The 22,452-nt window shown below is 36.5% G+C and overlaps 1 protein-coding gene across 4 annotated transcripts in view; it reads left to right on the forward strand.

Moving 5' to 3' along the window:
• The window catches only part of GBE1 (1,4-alpha-glucan branching enzyme 1), a 160,445-nt gene that overhangs the window by 117,325 nt on the left and 20,668 nt on the right, over window positions 1-22,452 (forward strand). For all 4 annotated transcript variants that reach the window (XM_064523189.1, XM_064523195.1, XM_064523202.1 and 1 more), the window contains 2 exons: window positions 13,003-13,187; window positions 14,371-14,499. In XM_064523189.1, coding sequence (XP_064379259.1) covers window positions 13,003-13,187; window positions 14,371-14,499 — 314 coding nt within the window. The remainder of the gene's footprint in view (window positions 1-13,002; window positions 13,188-14,370; window positions 14,500-22,452) is intronic.

Below are 22,452 nucleotides of genomic sequence, written 5' to 3' on the forward strand. Positions count from 1 at the left end.
TGCATTCCCTCTCCTCCCCGCCGAGGACGACAGCACTGTGAGAACGGTAACGTTCTGGCAGCAGTATCCTCATTCAATGAGACAGGGACCCACTTCATAAAGTGTATGCTGTACAAAACCATTCTGTTTGGTTTTTCTTTCGTAGTCTAAAAACATGGCATCAGGATTTCTTTGTGTCTGATGTAATCAATTAAGTGTACATTGATATTAGAATACTCTTTAGGGACTGATTCTTAAGTATCTTACAGACTTTCTTTATGCTGTTTTGGTATTATAAACAGTCATAAAAGTTTAATAATATGTATGCATTATGTTAATGTTAATCTTTTTTTTTTTTTTTTTTTACTTTTGTTTCATTTTTTACGCGGTATGGTCTGACTAAAGATACTTTGAGGATCAAGTTCAAGGTACTTTAAACTCAAATTTGGTAATGTTTGCATCCCTATTAAAAAACTTGTGTGCATGTGCATGTTCATGTGCAGTAACTACAAATCTATCCTAAATATTAGGAGCTGATTTAGTGAATGTTTCAAGACTAAGTATTTTTGTGGAGGCAGTACCTCTTGAGGGATTGTAACTGAATTTTGACTTGGAACACCATGCAGATGTAGTCACTTGCTATCTGACAGACGCACTGTATCTTGCAACTGGATGTTCAGAATCACTTTTTGAAAATTGTGCAAGATTTGGTCCTCATTCTGGTGAGAGGGAGAGAGAATACCAGGACAACTGCTGCTTTGGGCAGGTCCCCTTATATTTCTGTATCATCAGAGATTTCTGCACATTAATGCATACCTTTTGCATGTTTTCATCAGTAGTTTCTACTTATAGACAGGTAAGGTATGGTGTAGAGTGAAATGACCTGTCTATTCTGTCACAGAACAGTTAGCTCTTTAGTCAGTTCAGTACACTGACTGAGAGGTAGCACTACTTGTAAGTAGTTCAGTCTATCAATAGGCAGATGTGATTTTTTCTTTTTCATTTATTTATTTATTTATTTTAAGCCTGCCTCTTTTGTAAAATGTTTAAGTACAGAGACCCAGGCTACTGATGTCTAACTGTTCTTATCAGAAAACCAGACTTGTAGGCTTTGATATCCTTTTCCATATAGCAAAAAAACAGACAAAACCCACTGCAGATAATCTCATCTTATACATCTTGGTTATGATTGACTGTAATAAATAGAGCTCTTGCCACAGATTGTTGTCACCATACAATTATTTTGCTAGTATTTTGGAAATATCCTAAAACTAATAATCATCACTTTGAAAAAATGGTTTCATGTCTGCTTATAATCTTGAATAAACTGGTCACCTTTCGTTTCTTATGTAAGTGTATTTCAGAAACAAAATATCTCACAAACCAAACTAAAGATAACAGTGAACAAGTTAAAAGGGAAAGATGACTCAATTAATACACAGGGTAGATGAATTGATGGGGGAAGTTCTCCTGATATATGCAGTAATTATGTTTATATGTTTATATTTGTGAATCACTGGTGAAGATACTGCTTTTGAAATGCACTCTGAAAAGCAACGGTTTCATTCTTTAGAATACCAGTATATTTCAAAGCTTGTTTTCTTTCCAAATTGGAATGGAAAATCAGATTTTTGTGAAATGAAAAATCCCGAAGTTATTTCCATTTGATAGAATTTAAACTGTTTATAGTACTATGTTTTCATATATTTATTTAGTAGTAAGTATAAAGAAAATCAGAATGTAAATGCAACATTTAATTTTGCATAGTGCGAATGAGAATTTGAAACCCTTGAGGTTTCCCTTTTTGCTTCTCCCTTTCCTTCTCAGATTACTCAAAATATTCACACATCTGCAAGGGGATTTTGGCAGATTTGTATTTTCCTAGCAAAATAGTCAATTTTGACTTCAGTTAGTGTCATTCTTCTTTAACTACTGATTTGTTATCTGATTGAGTCTCCCTATCTGAACTGTTAAAGGTTTTTCAAACTGCAATGTTTAACATAAACTATTAGATTACTGGTTTCTAGATTTTACCTTTTTTATTATTTTATTTTTTTAATATTTCTAGAAACCAGAAAACTGGGCTGGTCCGAATGGAAATGCCAAGTAATGCATTATACCATAATGTGCTGAGGTTTTGGGTTGATGGTTTTGTCCTGTCTTTAAACAGAGCTACAGAACAATGAACCAATGTTTGTGTTAGGACTTAGACTTCAATCTCAAGCGAAGATCCTCTGCAAAGTTACTGTGCTGTTCAGTGCTTGAATGGGAACTATGGGCCGCTTTGGCAGTGTGTGAGAGGGCAGCATCACCTTTTTTCAGCATCATGCTGCAGCTTTTCTGGATCAGCAGCTACAGTTGAAGAGCTAACAGAGGTTTCTGTGGAGTGCTGCAGGCAGTCCAAGGGAATGGACGAGTTTGGATGGGGAGTTACTCCTCCCCATGCAAGATAGTATGGGACAGCTGATAAGCGACACCTTAAAGCTGTAAGAGGCAGCAACTGTTGGCTCAGAGCTTCAACTGCATTTGTGCTTCTTGATCTCTGTGAGTGGCAGGGTGGTCCAATCCCAGCTAGCTCTAAGCTCAGGAAGGGCTTCTGCCACTCCTGATGCAAGATCTTCTCCCTTTTATTAACGTGGTCTTCTAGTTGCTGTTGGTCTCATTCATCTCTGCTTTTTTCCTTCTTCAAACTCTGCTCTTGATTTAAGTAACTTCAGTGACAAACTAGCACTCAGCTTTTAAACTCAAATATATATAGCTGTAATATATGTTGGACCCTTTTACAGCTCATTCAGCATATCATTACCTGAAACAAGTTTAGTATGGGCATTTGAAAATGGCAGTGTGAGGTATTCTGTTTTATTTGTTGCCCATACTTTGAGTCATTTGTTTGCACATACAATTCTGTTTTCTTATTTTCCTGAATCTTGTTATCTCATGTATCGTGTTTACTTTGATAACTATACAGAAAAGTAGACTGATCAACTGGCACTTCCTACCTCAGGGTTGTTTTAAACTGTTACCGAAATTATGATTCTCAAAATATGGATCCTTTATTTATATTTTCCTCAGCATGTTTGTGTTCTGCAGATGGCTAATATTTCATACCACAGCAGTAGCCCTGAGGCAAAAGGGATTGTTGGCCAATCTTCTTTGTGTCAGTAGTTGCCATTTATTTTCATCTGCTGTGTATGAAAAGAAAAAAGTGTGATCTAACTTCAAATCCTCAATGCACGATTATTTAGCATTGGACTCGTACAGTCTTTTGCTGAGAGGTAGAAATACAATAAAAATTTAAATGTCTTCCTGCTAAGCAGTGAAAGTGAGTAGTTGTAGAAAGAGAATACACTGTGCTGAACAGTAGGTATGCTAGATTTTGCCAGGGCTGCACTTTTTTTATCGGCTCACTGAGGCAAGTCTGTTTCTTGAAATGAATTATTTTAAGAGAAATCTGTAAAAGAAACCTGACTTAAAAGTGCAGGCAGCCCTTTTCCTTTTTGAAAGGCTTTCAGTGCTCTGAAAGGTTGATAATACGTGATGCTGGGTCATAATGTTTGCCTTTCTTTATAGCAATGGGTTTACAGTCACTAGCCAAGCACACCATGCAATATGTTGGACTCCATAATAGTAAGACAGAAGGGGTTTGTAAGTTGTTACCAAACCAATTAAAATACTCTAATGAACACTTTGAAAATAGAATGCCTGTGTCTTCCTGGTCTGTATTTTCTAAACAGAACATAATTAAAAGATGTGGTTATATTCAAAAACTTCTTTTACGTGGTATATGTTGCCACAACGTTACATTAGGTGAGTTAGGAACCTGCAAGGGTTTTAATTTAAAAAGTTTATTACTAAGTGACATGTGTGACTTATTTGGATTCATTTTACTGTTCTGCATACTTCACTGTGGTGAAATTCTCTGCTAACATTATGATTTTCTGCATGATGGAGTGGTATAAGCTTATATAAAATTTTGGACTCCTTTTCATCTTAAAAACACTTTCTGAGATTAGGATATTGATTTTACTTTTACATGCTGCTTTTTGCATTCTCTTGCCCAAGGGATGAGAGAAGGCCCTTGAGTTTTATAACTTATCTCAGAGACTAAACTTTGTCCTCACCTAATTATTTTAAAAGGACTAGTGATACAGCAGTTGCATTCACTCACAACAGATCAATTAATCATGCATTCATCAGATCTCAGATGGATTATAAGTGCAGCACACCTGGGTTATTTAAGCACAGAAAGTTCATATGCCAGTCAGATACCAGTGCATCTGCTCATCAAGGCGTGCTCTCACAAATATGTCAGATTCATTCTTTCTTCAGGGACTCTGCACACAATTTTTTTTTTTTTCTCTCCATATCTCAGTGTGTTCTGTAGTCATGTGCTATAGGATATCTGAAAGAACTGTGAAGGACCAGGCTCACAAATAGGCTTCTTTGACTCCAAGGTAACTTGCTAAGTCAAGCAGGTCTCTGTAGGAATCTGTATCAATGAAACACGGTCAGAAAAATACGAAAAAAAGCTCCGTTAGTAAGGACTAAGTCAACATTGTTACCTTTTGTTAGATGTGCTAGCTGTGTTTTCAGCTTGGCTGTCCTCATGTCCTATAAATCATGTGTTTGAAAACAAAAACAATCCTCTGTCAATATGAAGTACTACTGCATATTACCCCCACCCCCCGAAAGATGATGGGCTAGTAATTGGGTAGCATATCCAATGTGTTGGTAAGTGCAGTACTGAAAAACACACAGATGGCATGGTTGCCAATGCAGGGGAATCATTTGTAGGGAGAATGTCACAGACTAGAGACATTTCGATATAGGGCTGGTTTATGCATGTTATACGCATAGCTCTGTAGCTGGTTTTCTGCTTGATTTTTTTTTTTTTTACCTGTTTGTTTTACATACGTCTCTTCAACTAATTTCCAAGAGAATGTGCTTACATATCTAAGGTATGGCTTGAGTTAGCTGAAATCCTAAATATGTCTAGTATCTATTGTATAGAATTCTATTTAGAAACAAACAGACCATTTAATTATATATATGCATATATAAAAATATACATTTATATAGTATACATAAGCTCACAGCGGTAAGACATTATAATACTAGCTTGCTTTGTTTGAAAACGTACCAAGTCCTGCAAACAAAATAATTTTTGTACCTTCGTGATTCACAAATCACTAATATATAATTCAGAATACAAGTAAATCAGTTGCCTTAATTACATTGAAACATATCCAGTATGTGAGCTACAGATGCTTTTGACTGTTTTTTAAATCAGGGGAGTCTAATACTGACAGCCACAGAATTAAGATTGAGGATATCAGATTTAAGGCTCTGATGGCCTCTTTAAGAACAGCACCTTGGCATGCCACAGTGCCCAGGTACTACCTGCTCCAGCTGCTGTATTTGCTGCTTGGTGTGTTTCATCCTTTTGAGGAAAAGGTGGTGTAGCTAAGGCCAAAGCCTTTTCAAAGGCATTTTACAATAACCCCAAAATTCTGTTTTTGAAAATATCTTTAGTAAATGCCTGGCTCCACTGAAAATGATGGCAAATGACAGCTGTGCAAAACTGTGAAGGTCTTCAGAAGATAGGTTTAAGCCAGATATTTTTTAGTGTATAAATGCATTTTCAGCGTGACAGGGTTGAATGGCATGCGTATGGAGAGAGGAAGCAGCTCACAGACTGAGCAGGAAGCTAAGCAAGCTCAGAGCAGTGATACATGACTCTAGGAGGAATCTCAGGAATATACTCCTTTGAAGACACTGGATAAAAGAGGTTCACAGTTGCAACGAGGAGCATTCTCTGATGCCTGAGTCTTGCTGTTTCAAGAAAGCAGAAGTGTTTATTTCTTCTTTGTTCTTTGGCTTAAGAATGACTGGCCTGATTTGTGGACAGTGGAAAGAATTCCTAACCCATGACCTATCTGCTTTTTTGTTTCCTTGTTGCATCAGTTCTGTGTGTGAAGTATATGTGTTTTGTGGATAGAAATAGATGTAGTGCAGGTAATGATGTATATACAAGAGGGGAGCTGTTTTCCCAGCATAGAGGATAAGCCAGTTGCAGAGTGGACTCTTGTATGCGTTTGAGTAGTGTCTGGAGATAAGCTGATGTTCTCTGTAACTTTTTTCCTTTTTGAGGATTATACAGCTAGTCTTTGGCATCTGCAGCCAGACTAATGGGAATGAGGGTTGTGTGTGTGTGCACGTGTGCATATGCAAAGGAATTTAACCTTGCAATGAAAATTATTAAAATATCTTCTTTTTCAGTCATGACTTCTCGCATATTCAAACATACTTTGTTACTTCCCTGTTGTCCCCCTGCCGCCCCAAATATTAGCATGAATTTAAGCATTACCATTCTGATGCTGTTTGTCTTTCACTACTGCCCGCTTCTCCGTCCTGTTACCTGTTTTTCATAACGTGTTTTGCCTTCAAATGACTTCTCACAATCCCCAACAGTTCCTCAAAATCCACCTTGTTCTGTTTCGTCCGTTGACTTTTACTCTTAAATTTGTCCTGAATGCTTTCTTTTTTCTGTTCAATGGTCTTCATCATGCTCCTCCTTTCCCAAAATGCTAGTTTTTTCCCCCCTATCATCACTGTAATAAAATTGCAGTTTTTCAGTTCTCTGGGACAAGAATCATGTGTTTTTCTCTCTGTTTGTTTCTGTTTGAAATAGCTGTGTAGAACTGTGTAAAGACAGTGCTGTGTTAACATTTGTTAATAAACATATAAGGGTATCTTTTTTCTGCTCTCTGAGGGTGTTATAACACTTTAAATAGTAGAAATGTTCTCTGTTGGTGTCTCTGAATATCTATTGCTTCATGAATATTTATATATTCATGAGTCGTGACATCTGTCACTTGGGATGTTTCAGAAGTTTTCCGCTTCAAATACATGAGAAATTTAACAGCTTTTTTTAGAGTCAGCTAGTATGGAGGAGTTTGCAAAAATATCTGACAGTGTTGTTTAGCACATTCTTGCACCAAGTTGTGCTCCCAGATAGCTTTGCTGATTGTCAGTTTTGACATCTATTCTCATCCTCTTTGTAGTGTAATTAAGTTTCTGGTGAATCCCCAGACTCCGTAGGCAAGCTGATAATTTTTTTTTCTTATGAACTGTTTTTTGAATCAGTCCAAACTTTCATTTTGAATTTTTTCATTTTGTGCTGTTAACATGTATATTTAGTTAATTCTAACTAGCTTTGCTTCCATAGCAAGAACAGAATATTACTGAACAATTTAAGCTTTCATTATTGATTTACATCATTTCAAAAACTTTACAACTTTCCTATGTATTAAGTACCATTCAAGTGCCTTTTTTTTTCCTTCCCTCTACATTTTTCCATTTTTTCCACTAACATTATTCGTTGTCCACTCTTTCAAAAATAGAGGATGAAATTCTGGCCATATTGAAACTACCAAGAAAACTGCCATTTATTTAAGATATTATGGCAAAAAGGTTTTGCCCTCTTCACATGGCCTACCCCCATTCCTATCTGCTCTTTAATTCACTTTTAAAATTCATTAACCTGTCAATTGAGGTATAAAGCAATTCTCAGCAGAATGCTGCATTGAAGGAATTAGAGCTTCTTTGACCAAATCTTCTGAAAAGTTTCTTGTCATGGTTTCCTTCTTTGTTTTAATCTCTGCAATTTTGTAAGAAAAGTGTTGATGTGTTAGGGCATCTCTCAAAAGTGGTTAACTAACAGTATGTACTATACACTTAGGCATACAGCATAGTGGAAATGTCACAATGTTTAAGTTGCATGAAGTCTGTTTTTACCGTGGTGTAGTTATTGGAAAATGACAGAACGGAAACTGCTGCAGCGTAACAGCACCACAAATTCACAGAGCTTCACAACAAGGAAAAATGAGGATTAATCCTTAGAAATGTTTATTTTTTGAAAAGCGATGAATATGGTGTACAATCTAGATCTGATTTACATTGGTTGTATTTAGAAAAGAAAGCAAAGCAGTATTTTATTCTGCAGATAGTTACATTATCATTGTTGTTCACAGTGGCAGTGAAATTAAATTCAAATCAGTTATGACTCCTGAATGGGCTGATTATCTGGCTTGTGTAAATTAGTCTAACTCCACTTACTTTAATGGAAACATGTTAACGTGAACAAGTCGAAAATCTGTCTCAGTGTGCCCAGTCTTCAGCCCATCTGCTTTAAATAAAGTTTTATAGTATTTTAGATCCTTTATATATTTGTCAACCTTAAACACCTAAACTTCCTACTTTTCTTGGACATATCAAATAAATTACTTGCCTACTTTGTTCTTAAAATATTTAATGTCATATGTCTTTAATTAAAAAAAAACACAGAAAACAAAATCCAAAAAAGTTAGCATCTCTTAGCTGCTTGCATCTTTTAAAACTGCCTTCAGTGTTTTGTTTAGCCTGATTCTTTGAGAGAGAATTGCTAGCAAAGATGTCTCAAAAAGAGAGATCAACAATACTGTAATAACCTGAGGGGCTCAGCTGCAAAATAATCATCAGCTGCATAAGTACTTCTTGTGGTGTAAATGTATTTCTATTGTTATAAACAATAGTTGTGTAAATTTTCATTATAGTAAATAAGGTGTTAATTAGTTTGTCAGAATTGTGATCTTGAAATCTTGTGCACGGTAAAGGTGTGCAATATGCATAACGTGGGAAATAGCAAACTTGAATTAATTCCTAGATAAAATCAGTATGCATTGCACTTCAGTGGTTTGTCTTTGTTTTGTTTCTCTAATCAAAATTTTAGTTAATTTCAGCTTTGTTCTCTGCCTCCCCCGCATTAGTTCCATTGTCTTGATTTGCATCACTTGTACCAGCTGGCTTCTTGTCAATCTGTAGTTTGGACCTTTACATCCAACAGCAAATTAATTACAGGAAAAGAAATCCCAGTAGAACGTCTGTGCTTAGATGTTTTCTCAATTATCCAGAAGTGAATGTTGCTGATTCCTGTCAGAAATGAGAAGTGAAACATGGGGGAGAGGATAGCACTTACTTTACAGATGCTGTTAATTATTCCACAAGTAAGCGTCATAGTGTCATAGTCACCTCCTCTTTCCTACCTCCTCCTCATTCATTTTAAAGTTAAACTAAGAAAAAACAGTGATTTTACATTTATTTTATAAAGTAGCATAGGCCAGTGAGTGTTGGGTAAGATGCAGTGCGAGACGTGTATTTCCTGTTAAAGGATACATAGCCTTGATGCCTCTCAAGTGCCAAAGTGCTCTTTGCAGTCCATCTGAAGGCCTGCTCGCATCCTAAATGTTTTTTTCCCTTTCCCTGTGCTATGTCTTAAGACCAGAAGTAAAAAGCTTACTAGAATTTGTTCTGTTAATTTAGGAACTTTTATTTATTTCTTAAATGCCCCCTCTCACTTTTAACATTGCAAATATAAATGGGTTGCTGATACATTGCCCAGAAGGTGCCCACAGAAAAAAAACAGACTTTAAAATGTAAGCTGTAAGTGCTTAGAACTTGAATATGCTTTTCTGACATCAGCAAGTAATTCAATCTTTTATCCAGTTGCTGCATGATGTTAAATTCCTTTTTTTCTTAATAACCTTTATTAACTTTTTTTGCATTTCTGCTGCATTTTTATTAAAAAAGAGCATTCAAACAACACTAGCTACTGTGGTGGGAAAACAGGCAAGACAAATGGAAGAGAGTTGGTGTACAGTATAAACATAAAGGAGTTATGCTTTACTTCTTGTGAAATGCTCTGTTGAAATGATGTGCTACTTCAGTCTAATTTATTCACTGTCTTCTATTGCTTATTTCCTCCACTTTTATATTTTTCTTGAATAAATAGATATGATTTCCTTGGCTGTCTTTTCAGGATACATACTATCTTCAACTTGCAGTGTTTTTTGCTATCTTTGAGCTATCTCCTGTAGTCTGTCTTTTTCAATACTGTGCAGATCACAAAAGAAGATAATGCCTGGTCCAGATCTTAAGAGAATATTGAATTTGGTTAGATAGAGTTTCTGTTCTGTAGTAATATCTTTCCTCATTTTCTTTACCATCTTGTTAGCACACTTTAAGAGCTCAGTCCAGTATTATTCCAAGGTCATTTTCAAAGTCATTTTCAATGCTGTGATTCTGATTCTTTTATGTTTGTCTGTGGTTTTGAACTGAATGTGAAATTTAGTGGTTTAGCTTCTGAACATGAAATTTAATTTACAACTTGACAGTTCGTTTACAAAACGGATACCATTGTAAAGGATTCTCCTAAATATAACTGCAGCCTTTATCTTTTGTTCTTTGTTCATTTCTTTGTTCCTGTGAAACATGGAAATACACAAAAACCACTTTGAAAATCTACATTCATAGCTGTCGCTGCTGACCATCTCCTCCGGGCCTTCCAGGCAGCACAGGCTGTGTGAGATAGCAGGTGGTGGCTACACACGCAGGCTCTCTGTCCAGGAAACACCACCTTCATTCTCTCCCTCTCTCTGTCCTTCACCTGCCCACAAAACTACGGTTTATTGCCAAAACTTGAGTAACTGCTTACAGAAACATTGATAAAGTCTTTCTAATACAGAAATGCTCTTAAACTTGATCATATTATTTCTCAGACATTTCCAGGCACCCCACTCATCATCTCCATTTTACAGTGAGAACGTAGTCTGTGTAATCTCGCTGAAATGTTTGTGGTGCATCAGATATCATAGACTCTATCAAGAATGTGTTTAACTTTTAAAGTACTTAATGTCTTTTAATCCTGTGTAAGATGAACAGTCCAAACTTACTGAGAGGCTGCTAGGCAGCAGGTAATTGCATGAGGTAGAGCCATTAAGTTTATTTGAGTTTGTATCAAACTCTACTAGAGAAGGAAGGAAGGGTTTTATAAAATAAGTAAATTCTGAATACAAGAAAATTATTCAAAATGCTGAGTCACAAGAGGAATGAGGTGTTGCTATGAATCTCCAGCTTCAACACCTGAGATTTGTTTTTGGAAATTCTAGGTAAGAGAAAAATTTTCATATTTGATTAACTTGAATCTTTTATCTCTATTTTTTTAATTGTCTGATTTAGGTCTGACTAAACCTATTCCTTGTATAAAGTGAAATCTATTCAGTACTTGTTGTTGGCTAGCTAGTCAGGATGAAAACAGCAGACTTATGAAGCACTACTGCTATAGAAAAACAAATTGAAATGAAGTGGTGTTTGCAGGCGTCCAAAGGGACCTGAATACCTGGCCTATAAAGGAACCCAGAGCTGGAATGTGTTTTATGCCAGCCTGAAAAGCATCCCTGTTGGTGCCTCTGGCGCTAAATGTTAAGTTTGGGAAAGGGGCCCCTCCCCTTGCAAGGATGAGGTGGCTGAAGCAACCTGCGTTCTCTTAAAGCCCCCTAAGCCACTTGTTTTTGGTATCAAAGACTGAATCCATCATTACACATTGTGTTTTATTGTGTATAGTCTAGTACACTGCTTGAACAAGGATTACAGAATGGTTGAGGTTGGAAGGCACCTCTGGAGATCATCTAGTCTAACCACCCTGTTACAGTGGGGCTGGGGGGGAGAGGGATGTAGAGCATGTTTCCAACGATTGTGTCCAGATGGCTTTTGCATATCTCCAAGGAAGGAGACTCCACAACCAATTTGGGCAACCTGGTTCTAGTGCTCTGTTACCCTCACAGTAAAGTTTTTTCTCACGTTCAGACAGAGCTTTCTGTGTTTCAGTTTGTGGCTGTTGCCTCTCATCCTGTTGCTGGGCACCACTGAAGAAGAGTCTGGCCCCATCCTCTCTATACCCTCCTTTCAGATACTTACACGCATTAAGATCCCCTCTCAGCCTTCTCTTCTCCAGGCTGAACAGTCCCAGCTCTCTCAGCCTTTTCTCATAGGAGAAATACTCCAGACCCCTAATCATCTTAGCCCTCTGCTGGACTCGCTTCAGTAGCTCCATGTCTCTCTTTATTGGGGAGCGCAGCAGTGGACACAGTACTGCAGATGCGTCCTCACCAGGACTGAGTAGAGGGGGAGGATCACCTCCCTTGACCTGCTGGCAATGCTCTTGCTAATGCAGCCCAGGATACTATTGGCCACGCTGGCCACAAGGGCACGTTGCTGGCTCATGGTCAGCCTGCAGTCCACCAGGACTCCGAGGGCTGTCTTTGCAGAGCTGCTTTCCAGCAGATCAACCCCCAGCTTGTACTGGTGCATGCAGTTACTCCTCCCTAGGTGCAGGACTCTGCACTTGCCTTTGATCTCCATGCAGTTCCTCTCTGCCCATCTCGCCAGCTTATCTAGGCCCCTCTGAATGGTGGCACAGCCTTCTGGTGTATCAGCTGCTCCTTTCAGTTTTGTATCAGCAGCAAGTGAAGCAGGATGCTTCTTGAATGTTTCTAGAAAGTTGAGGAACAGTTTCAAGTCTCTCTCTTTTTGTTTTTTTTAATCTTCATTTAGTAGTTATTTTGCTGGAGACAGTGATGACAGTATTTATAGTCAGGATATACAGTCAAAAAAAAGTGGTCCAGGTGGGTCCAGCTGGTCTTTTATTGTTGTTAAGTTTAGTTGATAAAGTGGGAGATTTCTGCCTCTGGGTATGGAAGTTGACCATGTGAATAATAGTGCTGACTTCTCTTCAGCACTCTCAGACAGTGGGTTTATAGTGTTAAGGTGGTGTGTTTAGGTTTCATAGTGACTTGAAAATTTATATCCTGGTTGACCGAATTTTTCTTGCCCTGATTAAGGGATGGGAATTAGAAATCTTTAAGTATCACTTGATAATGTAGAAGTTGAAACCTGGTCTAGACTTTTATAGGAAGCCATGGATATTTTGCTTTGGCAGTTTCACTGGCCAATCAAACCTCTTAATGAATATGAAAGTTCTGAGAGTAATTTTAATAATAAAAGGAGCATATTGCATAAGGAAAATTTATTGTGTGGAATTTAAAATTTGTAGAAAGGAAATCTATTTTAATGTATATTATCTTTATGTTTTTAATATCTCTTCAGCATGTGATCTTACGGATCCCTGATTAATATTTTTAAATACAGGTAATGAATTTGGGCATCCAGAATGGCTCGACTTTCCCAGAAAAGGGAATAATGAGAGCTACCACTATGCCAGAAGACAGTTTAATCTTGCTGATGATCATCTTCTTCGCTATAGATTCCTAAATGCATTTGACAGAGATATGAATAAATTGGAGGAAAGATTTGGTTGGCTTGCATCTCCCCCGGTAAGCTGTAAATAATAAATGTTAAGTTTTTAGTCACCAGTAGTGTACATGTTCAGAATAACAATAATATAAAATTTGCATGCAGATATTTTAAACAGCACTTTCTTATGCACTGTGTAATGCACCACCATATATTTCAAGTTGTCAAAATATGTCACTGAAATATCTTCTACAGATAGTAAAATCTAAAATAGTATCCTTTTAGCTTCACAGCAAGCTTTTCTTCTGTTATTTTTGCTATTTTTTTTAGTAACCGGGATTGGTTCAAGCAGACTATAAAATTTTGTCTGCAGTCTAGTCCAAGGATTACTTTGGGGAAAGTGTAAATTCTTCTGACAATTTTCTTTGTATAAATAATTACTCTATTACTGATAAAACACTTTTGGTACAATATAGGATATGTTACAGTGTCCCAATCTTCAACCTGTCACTTTTGTATTTGCCTTTTTACCCAAATACTGCACTATACTTTTATTAAAGTGACTCATCAATGATTATAGTTTCTCAGTGTTTAATGTTTTCAAGCATTTGATAGCTTTTGTACATACAAAGTATTATATGATGCTGTAGTCATAATTCACTTTAAAGGACTCTTTAAAATGATTGCTTAGTTATTTATTTATGGCTTTAGTAAATAGAATAGAAGTAGTATATGTGCAGCAGTTTGTTGCAAATAATAAATGTTTAATGTGCTTTATTGAAGCTATTTCTCACACATCAATTAAAAAAAAAAAAAAAAAAAAAAAACACCCATCCAGGGTTTTATTTTCTGTATTCCTAACAGTAGGAGTGATGCTGATCCCCATAAGAAATATATTGAAAATTTGGTTTGGTGAAAGGACACCATTTTTTGCGAAAGAAAAGTGTGATACAATGACCACGTGTTACTAATCGCTGATTACTGAGAATTTTGCAAGTGCTGTATCTCTAGCTCACTTCTGACTTTTTAATTTGACGTTCCGCTCTAAAATTTAAAGCTGTAGTTTAGTGATCAGAATTTTTTTATTACTTAAATACAAGAGATCTTTAGTTTGTATGTTAACTCCAGTATCTATGTAGCTTGAATTTTTAATAGTCTGTTTTAACTTGAAACGAGGTATAATAGCAGTGTATTTTCTTACTTTTGTCAAATTAATTAGAAATGAGATATTATTTTATAGTGTTGGAAAAACTTTCTTCCTAGGCCTTTGTGAGTGAAAAGCATGAATCCAATAAGGTCATTGCATTTGAGAGGGCAGGTCTCGTTTTTATTTTCAACTTCCATCCATATCAAAGTTATGTGGACTACAGAGTGGGTGTTGAAACTCCAGGAAAATATCCTTTTTTTTTTTTTTTTATTGTCGCATATGTACAGAGGAACTTTAGAAGTTCAAAGTTACTTTTTTTCTGTTTTCTAACATGAATGCAAACTGTAATTAAAAGGTAAGTAACTGCTTCTTTGTCATCAGTACAATCGTGCTTTAATGGTTAGTAATTAATATTGAGAGAAGGAGTAAATGGTTAGTTTTCAGTAACTGACTTGTGTGTGCATTTGTCTCCCTATACTTAGCATTAAGAGAGTTTCAAAAAATAGATGCTAACTTGCTTGAGGAATTTAGTTTACCTGACTAAATTCAGTTTGTTTCAAGTGCTTTGACAAATGCAGCCTAGTGAATCTTGCTGCATCGTTTTAATGCACTGCAGTCCCTAGCCTTTGGGCCTACTTTCTTCTTTTTATTCATCAGCAGTTTCAGCAGAAGGTAACTATTACCATATTTCAGTTGCTTTACTTCAGCGTAGCAAATCATTACTCTAATTTATGACAATTGCTGCATATACCTGCAGTGTCTCAGGACCTTAACAGTGGTTTCATGATTCAGAAACGTTAGCTGAAACCCACCTTGTTCCTTGTTTTCCTCTGCTAGCTGTCAGTGCTACTGGAACTCCTGGAAAAGGTGGCGTGGGAGACGTTGGAATAGTAAAATCTTAATCTTGTTCTATAAGATATACCAGTACTTGATGGTCATAGATTTCAGGTATCCACCTGTAATCTGCCTTATAAGAAATGCTTCAAGAAAATGTATCAATTCAATGTTAAGGACTGCAATATGTAACAAAAGAATTAGCATGACCTTCTTGCTCTGAGACTTATTATACCATTACACTTAAATCCAAAAGATATTTCATGTTGTTAACTCTCTGCCTGCCTTTTTCAAAGATGCTAGAGCGTCAGTTCTCAGATACACTTATGAAATATTGCAAATAATCTCATTTTCGTAATAACTTTTATATCATTTAGTTTCTCTCTTTTCCATAACATATCTTCATCAAGCCTGTGTTTAATTCCTATTGTATATGAGCCTGTTTCCCTGGTTTCATTTTTGTTTTTTACTGAATGAATGAAATATCTAAGCATAATTTTTTTTGCTGTGTAGATCCACTGCACACATTTTTGGAAGAATTCTGCTCCTAATAACCCCTTAGTATTTGCAGCTAAGACGTGACTAAGCTGAGCTCAGGTACTTGTGAAACTGTTTGGGCTTCTTTATGTTAATGGACATATGTTCATGACCATTCTGTTGACTAAGTTAATACTTAATATGAGCAGTGCTCTCAATTTTCCAGTAATTTCAAAAACCTTTCATGCATCTATTTTACAGTACCAGATCTGCTTGCTCCTTATAAATTTGACATTTACCGTATGTATAGAATCCTGCATGTGTTACTTGTGTTTCAGCTGAGGTTGCTCTGTAGTATCTGTTCGGAAGCAAATCCCCAAACCTGTTTTTCACTGGCTTTACTTTGCCAGTCAAGTCCCAGGTGAGTTTCAGTAAGTTGGTCTGTTGCTAGTTCACTCTGGATGTTGAAACAGCTTTCTGTGTTGTTTCTTGCCTGGAAGCGCAGCCAACACTTATTTTATTTTTAAATGTAGGCAGAAGCTTACTGGAAAATGTTTGCTACTCACTTAGTGGTAAATGCTGAGGTTGTTTTAGATCTTTTATGTTTATTTTGACTCAGTGAAAATCGTAATAGCACTTACCAATAGTTCAAGAGTCTTCAGGACAAATGTGTTATAAAAGAAGGCCTGCAGATAATACTTCACACTTGCAACTTATATGATATTTACTTTAATGTGCTAGCCCCAATACATACTCCTTTCCTGTGAGCGTGTGTGATATATATTTTATGTGCATCGCATATAGTAGACAGTTTAAATGTAAAAGATAGGCCTTTGTTAAAGCAAGATGGTAGTAAAGACCCATATTAATTCTTCATTCTCTAACCTAAAGCTTTTATTGCTAATGAAATAGCCAATTATGAACAGTGTATCTGCTTTTATAAAAGGTCTTGTTTTAAGTTTTACTTCCACTAGGCTCACCACCCTCAACAACTAGTGAATTTTGTGGTTCTCTTTCCTCAGTATGTCACAAAGGATCTGCTCCTTCTGGTAGGAACTGAGGGGTCTAAATGATGTTATTGCTATTTTTTGTCTATATAACATAATGTACCTTAGTTTTGAAAGTTTTGTTCATTTAGTTAGGGAAGTGTTGTCTTTTTTCCCTGTATTGTACTGTTTGCAATTTTGTTGCAATTTTGAGGGGGAGTGGTCAGCTGCTCTTAATTTAGTTTTCTCCCTTGAGAATCTCGAATGTAGAACCTTCCTTTTAAATCACCTTTTCAACAGTCTTCTCCTACTGGTTTTATTCTGTGGCAGATCAATGTATGAACAATGCGAAATTCCAGAAGATCCTTGGAGTGAAATATTGCCAACTAGATTTCAGCCTGATTGACCTTAGGTTAAGTCTGAAGATAGAAGCCTTCTCTCCTTTCCAGTATCTAGGATTCTAAAGAAGCAAATAATTCTGAATACTACGTGTACTTAGGCAAATATATTGTAAATGATAGTACAAGTTGTGGTTCACAAAGCTGGCCTAAACAAATTTTCATGCTTCAAAAGCTGAAGTGTTTCATGTGGCTGGCCATCTATGAAACCTCTTCTCAGTTTGGAGGGGGGGGGGGGAATTCTACCCTCATAAAGGTACTTTGAGGCTAGAATTGGGCATGTTTGTTTAGAAAAATAATTTAGCTGCTCAAAAATGTAGTTTCAGCTTAACAGCATGTTGAATAAATCTTCATCAAGCTCAGTAAAATTCAAGGGATTGCAATAGGTTTTTTCATCCTTGAAATAAAAATCAAAATGCTTCATCCTAAACTGTTGGACATAGAAAGGGGAATATAGTAAAGGAGTAGTGTGTGGGGGGGAGTAGTTAAATTTAGGTAAAAACCTTTTAATTAGGCAGTTATTTTTATTTATTTATTTTTATTCCTCTTTGATCTTTGAAATGAAAATAATATTCACGTTAATTAAGACCTCTCTGATTCTCGGAAGCTTATTTATGGTATGTTCCAACAAGGTCACTCTGCTCTCATCCAGAGGTCATCACATGGGATGAACCGCTGGGATTTCTTTTCTAAGTAAGGTGTTTTGGCTGCATGCATCAAATAAGACAACATACCCTGATACCTGCACCATAAAATCTCACTTCTGTTTAGTGCCTGTTGCGAGCAACATTCTTGAACAGTAACAGTTGTCCATAGACACCTTGAATATCCCTAACTTTTTGATTCAATTCTGTCTGGGGGTAAAGGTAGGCAATAATGTATCTAACAATGGCATTCTCAGTTCTCAGTATCTTTTCTTCATTTGTAAAATGCAGATGAAGAGAAAAGTGCTCCATTGTCCCATTTTTCTGTGTAAAAAGCTGATTTCTAATCCAAGGAAAGCTCTAGAGTTGGGGAACTGCTGTCAAGCATGTTAAGGAACTGCTGAGTTCTTAGTAATAGCTGGTATGGGCATATGTCATGCATAAGCACGCATTTTCAGGAGACCATCTCAGTTGAACTTGAAGTGTCTAATGTCTTGGCATTAGAACTGAGAAGATACGGGTAGTCAGTGAAATGGCCCTCTGAAACAGCTAAGAATCAGAATCAGGTTACATCAGAACCTCAGACTTCCTTGACTGAGCAGTAGTAACTAACTGTATGGATCATCTTAATTCACAGCAAACTCGAAGTTATGTAAGTTCTAAAGTATGCGCTGAAAGTGAGTAACTGAAGTTGCGTCAGTTTTCCCAGGTGAGGAGCCCATACATGATCTTTAATTCTATTTATATAGAAGAGTCCTGAGAATTCCTTATTCTGTTCATATCTCCTCAAATTGGAAGACCAAAAAACAAAAGTTAACGTGTGGGAGACACTGCTGTCCAGTTTTGGATATGCTTATTAGATGTTTTATGCAGTGTTGGTAACAGATCTTGTCATTTGTAATGTGAAATCTTCAGAACGTTTTTTTCCACTTTTAAAGCCATTTTTACTCACTGTATGGATCTTAAACGTGAAGTAGAAGCACTTAAAAGCATGAGTTTTTTGCTATTTCTTTTTTTTTTTTTTAAGAAGTCAGTAGTCAGTTGTTTTTATAGTCTCAGAAGAGAGGCAGTTACTGAATTAGCCTGAAGAGCAAAATGCTATAATATATTGATTAAATTCTTTTATTAGAAAGTTTATGTGAACAATATTGGGAATTGTGGGAAATGAAGATCATTGCAGTAGCCCATACCTAGATTTAAGGTTCTGTAGCAGATTAGATTATTCCAGTTAATCTGAGTTTGACATGCGATAAATTTGCCTTTAAGTGGATGAGCTTGACATACCAGTATCTTATAGTACCATATATCCTTAAGTTGTTGTCGTATACAGTTTCTCGAATAGGTTATCAGATATACTAAGAGATACAGAGCTTACTGCCTTTCTGGCCTACATTTTTGCAGACGTTCCTCTGTTTTGATCTCCTTGAAGATCTCATTCTTCTGTAGCTGTTCTTTACTGTATGTAGGCTGTTGGTGTAACAAACGGTACTTTTGTAAAAGAAATAATGTCTAGTAGACATTACAGTCCCTCTTGTTCCATACAAACCAGCCATATGATCTGTCACAGCTAGTTCGGAGTCAGTTTTTATACACTTGTCTACCACCACCATGTTCTCTATTGTCTTGTGAAATTTCCTTGAAATTGAGTTGCTTTGTTCTGCCTCTCATTATCCAAAGATGATGTGGCCTAATATGAGACATTCAAATACTGAGACCTTATTTTTATATGTGAACATGAAAGTCCAAAAATGTTGTTGAGCAATACAACTCTCTAATAGTTTATCTCTGTTTGCATCTTGACATTTCGTATTCTCATATACTGGTAAAGCATGTAGGAAAAAGATGTTGTGAGAAGAAATGGTTACTTCATTACAGACGTTGTCATTTTTATATGGCAGAACATATCGGAGTATTAAAAAACTAGAGTGAATGAATAGCAAAGAGTAGTACATATATTGTTGTCGTGGGTTTAGGGTGAATAAATATATTCCAAGTCACAGTTGTAGATAAGTAAATAGCTACATGTAACCTGAGATCTCACGAATATTGTTATTAAAATGCTGCAAAGATATACTTTAAAAAAATGTAAATTCAGGAGCTCTGACATTCGCAGTCTGCACCTAGAGCTTCTAATAAGCAAATAAGGTCACTTGAATGAGTCACTGGAGTGTGATTGCTGAAGGCAAAGATGTTGCTTTGTAGCTGCTTTTTTTATGCAGACTGCTTTGAAGTGCAGTTATGTAACTGTCCCTGCCTATTAGAATGCAGGGTTTATTCAGCAAATGAAGACTAAGGACTTAATTTAGGATCTGCTAAGTGCCAAATTCCATCAAGGTGGTTTATATGTTAAGGTTAAGATATGTGAATAAGAAATAAAGCACACCAATGTGGTAATGCATCTTGAAAAAGTTTGGTTTGAGGAGGAAAAGATACAGGTTTCCAGCAACGTAATCTGTACAACTATTAGAGCAGCATATGCTATTTCCCAATTAGTGTTTCATTGTGTGAGGGAAAGGAGAAAACATTTATGTGCTGATAGTGGAATTTTACCTCATAAATTATGCTCTTTCAGAATCCTTTCATGAGAAACAAACAGCTTGAGCTAACATTATTTCTGCCTAATTTGCTTCAGTTTGGAGATAGATGAATAATCAACATCTACGTCAGTTGTCTCTAGCGCTCTGATTGTAGATAAAATTTTGAATGTTAGCATGGAAACCATTCATGAACTTCCATGTTTTTAGTACTGTCTAGACATTTCTGTGATGTAATGGCTGATTCCAAGGCTTCGAAGCCCGGTCTGCAGTAAAGATTCAGTAAGGCAACTTTTTTTTCTCTATTCAAAAGGGAATTGGCTAAAAGGGGAAGGGGAGGAGGCAGAGAAGGGAATTTGATTTGTTTTCCACTTAAATTATTACATCAGCCTCAGTAATTTCAAAATAATTTCCCCCAAATTCGTAGTCAGTCTATTCCAGTGCATCATTAGCTGTGCTATTAAAATGATTTTCTTAATGTTTAGCTTAAGTCTATTTTCGAACAGTTTTATTATTGATTCTATTTGCAGGGAATTGGAGACTTCCTTTTATTATTTTGTTGACACTGTTGTCATTTTCTTCAGTCTTCTCTTGTTAAAGTCTTTCAGCCATTCCTACGGAATTAGCTTTGATCTTTTCTCAAAGTCTAGTGCCCAGGCTGGTCACAGCTCTTTGACAGTTTACCGGTGCTGGAGAAGTAGAAAGATTCGTGGTCTTGAAAACTCATTCTATGCAGTGTTTGTGCCACAGCATGTTGCATTTGTAATCCACATGTCACTTTTTAATAACTGTTTCCTAATTTTTTTCTTCTTCCTTTCATCTTATATTTGCACAGTTAAGTATTTCTGTTATTACTGTCTACGCAGCATTTAACATTTTAACCCAGCTAAACTTTCACCGTGGACCATTTCTTGGATTTATCAGTATCATTTTTAATTCTGATCTGGGTCCTGTGTCGTAGCTGAAATCACCATTAGCTTTGTTTTGTCATCTGCAAAATACTAATAGATTTGTAAGAGAAGTATTATTGGCGTGAGCAAAGTATGTGAATGGAAATGTACGTGTGAAAGAACTAGCAAAAGCAATAAAACAAGGATTAAAAGAATGGCCTGCATTGATAATGAAGGCTAAAGCTCTCAGTAGTAAAATGGGGGGATCTGATTTTGTGTTAAGACAAAAAGGCATTCACTGATAAGATTGCAGCACAGATGACTTGTCAGGAGAAGACCCTGCATTCTAACAGCAGTGGGATGGCAAGAAGGTTTAATTTAAGCTATTCCTTTTTCCCATTATCTCAGCAGGAAAACAGACACTTGTTTCAAATAAACATGGAAAAACAGGCAGTAAGCAGCAGCCTTCCCTAAAACTTATGGTGACTGAAGTAATCAAGATTCTGAAGCAAAGCAGAACGTACCATAAGGACTGTTGATTTCTGCAGGCTGTAGAAGACTTGTCTGCAGCTGGGTCCTCATTGCACATCAAGAGGAACCTAAGAGACATGAGGAAAACTTGAGTGTAGTTGACACGCCTTGTCCTCGGCATCGTATGCAAGTGCCAGACCAGTTGGGCACACAGGACTTGGTGCTTGCGAATGTATAGGTATGAGAGTGAATGAAATCTATGAGAAAATGAGTGTGAGTGGGTGAAAATCAAATTAACTTAAAGATTTTATAAATAAATATTCCCTTTCCCTTCCATAAGATCTCACACTGAGTTTTCTTGCACAAATTTTCTGCAGTGTCAGAAGTCTCATGAAAATTAAGCTATGTCCCCTTTTTTTGAGACTGAGAAAGCAAATCATCATGCTCTTGTTCAACCTGTGTTCTTGATTACCGGATTATCAACAAACATGGATTTACAAACTTAATTTCTTTTTCCAGATTTTTTTTTCCCCAAGAACTACAGCTAATAAGACTAGCCTGTCTGTAATTCCTCAGCTTCTTTTCTTCTGCCCTTCTACCTTTCCAGTAGAAGAAAAAAGTACAATATTTGGGGGGCTTGGAGTTGTTTGTTTGTTGCAGTACTATGCCGTAAGTTAATTACTAAATGGCTTCAAATATCCTCTAATCATTCTGTCTTGAAGTTCATTAGGCCAGGATGTTTAATTTGATTTGAAAACTCACCCAAATGAGTTTTCTCTATCTGCTTGTCTAGTGGAATTCTAGACTACTTTTTTGTTTCTTTCCTTTTTTTAACAGCCTTAGCCACTTTAGCCACCTTTATGAGGCCTTTCATGGTTGTTGGCCTTCAATATCTTCTTTTCCTCTTTCTTTCAATTTGTCTTGAGGAATAATGACTGTCAGTTATACAGGTGTTGGTGTGCCT

This window comes from Dromaius novaehollandiae, chromosome 1 (assembly GCF_036370855.1).
Source record: "Dromaius novaehollandiae isolate bDroNov1 chromosome 1, bDroNov1.hap1, whole genome shotgun sequence".
Classification (NCBI taxonomy): domain Eukaryota; kingdom Metazoa; phylum Chordata; class Aves; order Casuariiformes; family Dromaiidae; genus Dromaius; species Dromaius novaehollandiae.